The following is a 9356-nucleotide window of genomic DNA, read 5'->3' as shown; positions in this document are numbered from 1 at the left end:
GAAATAGTTATACCTATTACTATGACATTAATTCAGGATTAATTTTAAGGATTGTATCAATTACTCCCATTACCAAAGCTATTAGGCAACGGATAATAGCTAATGATAATAGGGGTAACTGATAATAGTTAATAGTAATAGTTATACCTATTACTATGACAATAATTGCTATGACAATAATTCAGGATTAATTTTAACGATTGTATCAATTACTCCGATTGTCAAAGCTATTAGGCAACGGATAATAGCTAATGATAATAGGGGTAACTGATAATAGTTAATAGTAATAGTTATACCTATTACCGAGGCAATAAACAATTATATACCTTTGATTATCTATAAATGTAGATATCATTGCCATTATTATCATCATTATTATTATTATTATTATTATTACCATTATTATTTCCAAGGAGATTATGTTTACGGACGTTTCCAGTGTACTGGAGAAAGAAGCAATTTTAACGCAATTCTTCAGATGCGTATATATTTTTCATTGTATAAAGGCCGTGTCACGCTAGCACTTTTTCCGTCCGTTTTTTGACAATTTTATTAAACATAAATACAAACATTCTCGAATATAACTGTTGATTTTGAGTATGCTTGGTTGGAAAAAAGTTGACGTTAAGGTTTTCAGACGGAAACGATCATTATCGTCTGACTGGAAAATCGACAATTCGCTCAAAAATGGACAAATTTTCAGAAAATGTTCAAAAAAATTGACGGGAAAAAGTGCTAGTGTGACACCCTAAGTGACCCTATTGCCTTGGCGGAGGTATGCGCTCTCAGAATGCTACTTTATATAAGCTTAACGTGGATTACAGACTTCGAAAACATGGTCAGTGTGTAAAACTATCTTGACATTCATTTTCGAAAGTTTTCACTTGACTTCGTTGCTAGTCACTTGCTTGCGTTTACACGGATTTTTTTTCCACAGATTGTGAGGTGTGAGGTCCGAGACATCACTGGGAGACGATGGGAGCAATGTGGAGTCTTCTGTGGGGTTGGTGGACTGCTGGGACTCAGGTAATGAGGCTTCACTCTTTCTGTCTCTCTTTCTCTTTTTTTCTCTCTCTCGGTATCTGTCGTTCTCTGTCTTTGTCTGTTTCTATGTCTTTCTGGCTCTCTCTCTCTCTCTCCTTCAATACCAAGTAAACCAACAAAGTACTAATATTTTACATAGATCTACCCCATTCTGAAATATCGCCTGATCACCCAAAAGTTTCTGTCTTTGCCTTTTTCTATCTCTATTTCTGTCTTTCTGTCTCTGTCTATTTCTCTCTCTCTCTATCTCTCATTCCATACCAAGAAAACCAACAGTGTACTAATATTTTACATAGATCTACCCCATTCTGAAATATCGACAGATCACCCAAAAGTTTCTGTCTTTGTCTTTGTCTTTCTCTATCTCTGTCTGTCTGTCTGTCTCTCTCTCTCTTTCAATGCCAAGAAAACCAACGAATCACTAATATTTTACATAGATTTACTTCATTCTGAAATATCGACTGATCATCCAAAAGTTTCTGTCTTTCTCTATCTCTGTCTTTCTATCTCTCTTTCAATACTAAGAAAACCAACGAATCACTAATATTTTACATAGATCTACCCAATTCTGAAATATCGACAGATCCCCCCAAAGTTTCTGTCTTTGTCTTTCTCTATATCTATCTCTGTCTGTCTGTCTATCTTTCTCTCTCTCTTTCAGTACCAAGAAAACCAACGAATCACTAATATTTTACATAGATCTACCCCATTCTGAAATGACTGATCACCCAAAAGTTTCTGTCTTTGTCTTTCTCTATCTCTGTCTTTCTGGCTGTCTCTCTCTCTCTTTCAATGCCAAGAAAACCAACAAAGTACTAATATTTTACATAGATCTACCCCATTCTGAAATATCGACTGATCATCCAATTTTTTTTGTATTTGTCTTTCTCTATCTCTGTCTGTCTTTCTGTCTCTGTCTCTCTCTTTCAATACCAAGAAAACCAACGAATCACTAATATTTTACATAGATCTACCCCATTCTTAAATATCGACTCATCACCCAAAAGTTTCTGTCTTTGTCTTTCTATATCTCTATTTCTGTCTTTCTGTCTCAGTCTGACTGCCTCTCTCTCTCTTTCGCTTTCAATACCAAGAAAACCAACGAATCACTAATATTTTACATAGATCTACCCCATTCTGAAATATCGACTGATCCCCCAAAAGTTTCTGTCTTTGTCTTTCTCTATCTCTATTTCTGTCTTTCTATCTATCTATGTCTGTCTGTCTCTCTCTCTCTTTCAATACCAAGAAAACGAATCACTAATATTTTACATAGATCTACTCCATTCTGACTGATCAACTGATCAATATATCTCATTAACAGCAATCTAACTAAACCATATTTCCCCAAACCCAAGTCCAAAGTCAATGCCACGCCCTATGACCTTTTATCAGGTGAGCAGCGTCCAGTACGCAGAAGACGGTGACCTGGGTCCTGAGGGCGACGTGGCTGACCCCACCACAGGCCTGACCTTGCGCCACCGAACCGCCATGGTCCGTACCTGGGACATGGTTCGACCCGACATGAAAGTCCACGGGATCAATTTCTTTTTAACGTGAGTCCTACGCGTCTATTTTTGTTTTTGATTAGCCACGTGGAAGGATCATATCGATTTGTGTGTTTTTTTTCTTTTCTTTTCTTTTTTTTTCATTATTCTCCAAGGCAATGCAAAGATCTGGTGGTTCTGTTTCAAATAGAGACGTAATTTTTTATCCATATATATATATATTTTCTTCTCACAAAACGCGTAATAACAGGGGTTGGGTGGTTTGGTAATATAGGCTTATAAACCTTTTTTCTTCTCACAAAACGCGTAATAACAGTGGTTTGGTAATATAGGCTTATAAACCTTTTTTCTTCTCACAAAACGCGTAATAACAGTGGTTTGGTAATATAGGCTTATAAACCTTTTTTTTACTTCTCACAAAACGCGTAATAACAGTGGTTTGGCAATATAGGCTTATAAACCTTTCTTCTTCTCATAAAACGCGTAATAACAGTGGTTTGGTAATATAGGCTTATAAACCTTTTTTCTTCTCACAAAACACGTAATAACAGTGGTTTGGTAATATAGGCTTATAAACCTTTCTTCTCACAAAACGCGTAATAACAGTGGTTTGGTAATATAGGCTTATAAACCTTTTTTCTTCTCGCAAAACGCGTAATAACAGTGGTTTGGTAATATAGGCTTATAAACCTTTTTTCTTCTCACAAAACGCGAAATAAGTGGTTTGGTGATATAGGCTTATAAACCTTTTTTCTTCTCACAAAACGCGTAATAACAGTGGTTTGGTGATATAGGCTTATAAACCTTTCTTCTTCTCCCAAACCGTGTAATAACAGTGGTTTGGTAATATAGGCTTATAAACCTTTTTTACCTCTCCCAAAACGCGTAATAACAGTGGTTTGGTGATATAGGCTTATAAACCTTTTTCTTCTCACAAAACGCGTAATAACAGTGGTTTAGTGGTTTGATAATATAGGCTTATAAACCCTTTTTTCTTCTCCCAAAACGCGAAATAACGGTAGTTTGATGATAAAGGCTAATAAACCGGGGGCGAATTTCAAATCCGTAACGGTCACTCGTTCCTTCCAGACTGTTCCGCGCCGAGCCTGAACTCCAGACCAGGTTTAAGGGTTTCGCCGACAAGACAGAAGAGGAACTGAAGACGAATAAACGCCTTGCTGCCCACGCATCTACGGTAAGGAGGAGATAAATGCAATACGAAAGAAAAAAACAGGAGATAAATGCAACACAAAAGAGAGAACAGGAGATAAGTGCAACACAAATGAAAAAAAGAAAGAAAGAAAAAAAAAACAGGAGATAAGTGCAACACGAAAGAAAAAACAGGAGGTAAATGCAACACAAAAGAAGAAACGGGAGATAAATGCAATACAAAAGAGAGAGAAAAAAAAACAGGAGATAAATGCAACACGAAAGAGAGAACAGGAGATAAATGCAACACAAAAAAAAAAAAAAAAACAGGAGATAAGTGCAACACGAAAGAAAAAACAGGAGGTAAATGCAACACAAAAGAGAGAACAGGAGATAAATGCAACACAAAAGAGAGAACAGGAGATAAATGCAACACAAAAGAGAGAACAGGAGATAAATGCAATACGAAAAAAACGGGAGGTAAATGCAACACAAAAGAAGAAACAGGAGATAAATGCAACACGAAAGAAAAGACAGGAGATGAATGCAACACGAAAGAAAAGACAGGAGATAAATGCAACACGAAAGAGAGAACAGGAGATAAATGCAACACAAAAGAGAGAACAGGAGATAAATGCAACACAAAAGAGAGAACAGGAGATAAATGCAACACACACACACACACACACACACACAAAATAAAAACAGGATAAATAAAAAAAAACAAAAAAAAAAACAGGAGATGAATGCAACACACACACAAAAAAAACAAAACAGGAGATAAATGCAACACAAAAATAAAAAACAGGAGACAAATGCAACACAAGAGAAAGAACAAAAATAAATTTCGCATTTTCCTCGTGAATGGCGCACTCCTCGGCCCTTGACAAGAGCGCTCCTTGTCTTACTACAACAAAGAACCCTGTCTTGTATTCTTTTTTATTTTATTCTTTTTTCCTCCCATGGCCGCCGCAACATTGTCGTGGTTCAAATGTAACTCGATATGTTGTTATGTGTGGAAGCGTCACCGCGTGTGTTTAGACTGCCTGCGTGTGTTTATATATTTATTCCGATGTGCTTTTGTTTTCCTTCTGAGTCTCGCATTCATACATAATGGGAATTTTATTATTATTTTTCTAGATTGGTATAAAATGCCTGGTTTTATACACAAGAAACAAGGCAGTATTAATAAAAAAAGAAAAAATACATATATGAATTATGAAACATTATCCGCTCGACTTTACAATGAATATATTGTTTTATGCACCGTTATTTTGCACTTGCTTTGTCTCTCCATCAAAATTTATAGTTACTTTACAATTTTTGGAATATAATTGCTTACTGAATTGCGCATTTACTCGTGTGTATGTGCATAAATACTTGCATGTACAGTTCAGAAGAAAAACTGTGAAACGTACACATCCTGTGCTTAAATTTATCATCAAAAGCATTCTGCCTTGTTAGTTTTCGCAACAAAGGCAGAGATGATCAAATTAATATCAAATTCTCTTTAATCAAGTATGTGAAAAAGAATGAAGACACGTCTACACAGACAATTCATTCGGTTCATAACACGAAGCTCCTATCTCCTATATCCCAATGAATAACAAAGTCCCAACGACTGTTTTCCATAATTGGCAATTACACAATTACACGATTAGATTGCGCACCAATTCCACGCATTTTTTGGGCCTATTTTTTTCTTTTTTCTCCAGGTGATGTTGGCCATTACGGGTCTCGTGGACAACTTGGACGATGTGACCTGCCTGGTGGAAATGCTGAACGCTACTGCCCTCAACCACAAGCGGAGAGGCGTGCCCAAGAAGGACTTCGAGGTGGGTAGGGGTAGGGTATGGGTGGGTATGGGGGGGGAGGCCTGCCCAAAGACTTCGAGGTGGGTTGGGGAAGGGTATGGGGGGGGGAGGGAGGGAGGCGTGCCCAAGAAGGACTTCGAGGTGGGTTGGGGGAGGGTATGGGGGGAGGGGGGAGAGGCGTACCCAAGAAGGACTTCGAGGTGGGTAGGGATGGGGCATGGGGGGTGGGGCATGGGGGGGGAGGGAGAGAGAGGCGTGCCCAAGAAGGACTTCGAGGTGGGTTGGGGTAGGGCATGGGGGGAGGGGTATGGGGGAGGGGGGAGAAGCGTGCCCAAGAAGGACTTCGAGGTGGGTAGGGGAAGGTCATGGGGGAGGGGGAGAGGCGTACCCAAGAAGGACTTCGAGGTGGGTAGGGGTTGGGGTAGGGCATGGGGGGGGAGGCGTCCCAAGAAGGACTTCGAGGTGGTTTGGGGAAGGGTATGGGGGGAGGGGGGAGAGGCGTACCCAAGAAGGACTTCGAGGTAGGTTGGGGGAGGGGGAGAGGCGTGCCCAGGAAGGACTTCGAGGTGGGTTGGGGAAGGGCATGGGGGGAGGGGGGAGAGGCGTACCCAAAGTCTTCGAGGTGGGTTGGGGGTAGGGTATGGGGGGGGAGGGAGAGACGTGCCCAAGAAGGACTTCGAGGTGGGTAGAGGTAGGGTATGGGGGGAGGGGGGGGGGGAGAGGCGTGCCCAAAGACTTCGAGGTGGGTTGGGGGTAGGGTATGGGGGGGAGGGAGAGACGTGCCCAAGAAGGACTTCGAGGTGGGTAGAGGTAGGGTATGGGGGGAGGGGGGGGAGAGGCGTGCCCAAAGACTTCGAGGTGGGTTGGGGTAGGGTATGGGGGAAGGGGGGAGAGGCGTGCCCAAGAAGGACTTCGAGGTGGGTAGGGGTAGGGCATGGAGGGGGGGGGAGGGAGAGGCGTGCCCAAAGTCTTCGAAGGTGGGTTGGGGTAGGGTATGGGGGGGGAGGGAGAGGCGTGCCCAAAGATTTCGAGGTGGGTTGGGGGTAGGGCAAGGGGGGGGGGGGAGGGAGAAGCGTGCCCAAAGACTTCGAGGTGGGTAGGGGGCATGGGGGGAGGGGGGGGGGGGAGAGGCGTGCCCAAGAAGGACTTTGAGGTGGGTTGGGGTAGGGCATGGGGGGGAGGGAGGGAGAGGCGTGCCCAAAGACTTCGAGGTGGGTTGGGGTAGGGCATGAGGGGAGGGGGGGAGAGGTCGTGCCCAAGAAGGACTTCGAGGTGGGTTGGGGTAGGGTATGGGGGGGGGGGGAGAGGCGTGCCCAAGAAGGACTTCGAGGTGGGTTGGGGTAGGGTATAGGGGGGGGAGGGGAGGGAGGAGTGCCCAAGAAGGACTTCGAGGTGGGTTGGGGGAGGGCATGGGGAGGGGAGAGGCGTGCCCAAGAAGGACTTCGAGGTGGGTTGGGGTGGGCATGGGGGGGGGGAGAGGAGAAAGGTTTGGATTTACTGTTTTCTTTCTTTCTTTTTTTATTTGCTTTTTTTTTCTTAGGGACGGAAGGGTATATGGAGAAGGTTCTGATTTACTGCCTTTTGACATATTTTTCTTTTTCTTTTTTACTCTTTTTTTATGTTTGTTTCTTTCGTTCATTTGTTTTGTTTAAATTGGGTTTTATTATAGCTTTTTCTTTTTTGTTTGATTGTTGATGTATCTTTCTTGTATTTGTCGTTCTCTCTTTTCTTTTTATCAGTTGTTCTCATTTTTTCTTTTCTTTTTTTTCTATCTCCAACTCTTTCTCTCCTTCTCTCTCTCTCTCTCTCTCTCTCTCTCTCTCTCTCTCTCTCTCTCTCTCTCTCTCTCTCTCTCTCTCTCTCTCTCTCTCTCTCTCTCTCTCTCTCTCTCTCCCCCCCCCTCCCTTTCCCTTTCCCTCTCTCTCTCACCCCTCTCTCTCTCTCTCTCTCTCTCTCTCTCTCTCTCTCTCTCTCTCTCTCTCTCTCTCTCTCTCTCTCTCTCTCTCTCTCTCTCTCTTCCTTTCCTTTCCCTCCCTTTCTCGCATTCTCGTCTAGGGAACAAAAAGAGAAAGAGAATAAAAGATTACTATGACAGACTAATGAAATATCGGGGAACATGACTAACCTGCTTATGACGTCATGTCACGTGACTGTTGTTGGTGCCTAGTCCATTTCATTTTGCTCGTTGTATCATAGATTTTTGTATGTGTTTGTATTTGTATCTGCATCTATGATAATCTATATTTATTAATGTATCTCTATCTATTCATGTATATTGTTCCATTTATAAATTCATATACGTACACATAAATAGACAGAAATTTATGTATATATATATATATATATGTATATATATATATATATATATATATATATATATATATTATGTATGTATGTGTGTGTGTGTGTGTGTGTGTGTGTGTGTGTGTGTGTGTGTGTGTGTGTGTGTGTGTGTGTGTGTGTGTGTGTGTGTGTGTGCGTGCGTGTGTGTGTGTGTGTGTGTGTGTGTGTGTGTGTGTGCATATATATGTATATATACAAATATATATTCATTTATTTATATTAATGTGTATACATGTGTATATATTCATATTTATATTTGTGTGTATGTATGTATGTATATATATGTATATATATATATATATATATATATATATATATATATATATATATATATATATATAGGGAGAGGGAGAGGGAGAGGGAGAGGGAGAGGGAGAAAGAGGCAGAAAGAGGGAGAAAGAGGGAGAAAGAGGGAGAAAGAGGGAGAAAGAGGGAGAAAGAGGGAGAAAGAGAGAGAGAGAGAGAGAGAGAGAGAGAGAGAGAGAGAGAGAGAGAGAGAGAGGGAGGGAGGAGGGAGAGGGAGAGGGAGAGGGAGAGGGAGAGGGAGAGGGAGAGGGAGAGAGAGAGAGAGAGAGAGAGAGAGAGAGAGAGAGAGAGAGAGAGAGAGAGAGAGACAGAGACAGAGACAGAGACAGAGACAGACAGACTGAGAAAGAGAGAGACAGAGAGACAGAGACAGAGAAAAAACTTATAACTATATAGACAGACAACTAGTGGCTAGCGAATTTAGTTGTCTTATCCGGCCATTATGCTAAACTATAATATATCCGGCAAGAGTCATTGTCCTGTGACTTAAAACGGTCGTCGGCAACTCAACCGCCTAACCTAATAACAAATTCAAATCAGCTGATCAGTTTCTGTCAAATTTTGCGACGAAATCACTATAATCTGATTTGGTTTTGCATGAATATTTTGTCATGCTATTCATCATTACGTAACTTTCTTTAGACAAATGTATATGGATGTCGGAATGTCTTTAGTAATAACCTGGAGTGTAAATAGATTTCTACCAAATATGAAGAATTCGTTAAAAAATAAAACGCAAAATAAAAATCACGCAAATTGAACTTTGATATGTCTAAAAATAATGATAATAATGATGATAATGATGATGATAATAATAATAATGATAATGATATGAATGATAGTGATAATAATGATAATGATAATAGTAGTTATAATTGCAATGATAATAATAATAATGATAATAATAATAATAATAGTAATAAATTCTACTGTTAAGCCTTAGTAAGTTTTGGATATTGTACCTTGTCCAAAATCTTCCATGAGAAGGAGAGAGAGAGAGAGAGAGAGAGAGAGAGAGAGAGAGAGAGAGAGAGAGAGAGAGAGAGAGAGAGAGAGAGAGAGAGAGAGAGAGAGAGCTAGAGAGAGAGAGAGCTAGAGAGAGAGAGAGATGAAGAGAAAGAGAGAGAGATTAAGAGAAAGAGAGAGAAAGAAAGATTAAGAGAGAAAGAGAGAGAGAGAGAGAGATTAAGAG

General features: G+C 40.9%; 1 protein-coding gene across 4 annotated transcripts in view; it reads left to right on the top strand.

Moving 5' to 3' along the window:
• The window catches only part of LOC113828398 (globin), a 77472-nt gene that overhangs the window by 65409 nt on the left and 2707 nt on the right, over positions 1-9356 (top strand). For all 4 annotated transcript variants that reach the window (XR_011398575.1, XR_011398574.1, XM_070121767.1 and 1 more), the window contains exons 2-5: positions 938-1026; positions 2440-2600; positions 3642-3747; positions 5417-5536. Coding sequence is in view for 2 of the 4 variants with exons in the window: in XM_070121767.1 (XP_069977868.1) it covers positions 976-1026; positions 2440-2600; positions 3642-3747; positions 5417-5536 (438 nt within the window). In the remaining 2 variants the exon portion in view is untranslated. The remainder of the gene's footprint in view (positions 1-937; positions 1027-2439; positions 2601-3641; positions 3748-5416; positions 5537-9356) is intronic.

Source organism: Penaeus vannamei, chromosome 5 (assembly GCF_042767895.1).
Source record: "Penaeus vannamei isolate JL-2024 chromosome 5, ASM4276789v1, whole genome shotgun sequence".
NCBI lineage: Eukaryota > Metazoa > Arthropoda > Malacostraca > Decapoda > Penaeidae > Penaeus > Penaeus vannamei.
This window is presented reverse-complemented; position numbering and strand designations above follow the sequence as displayed.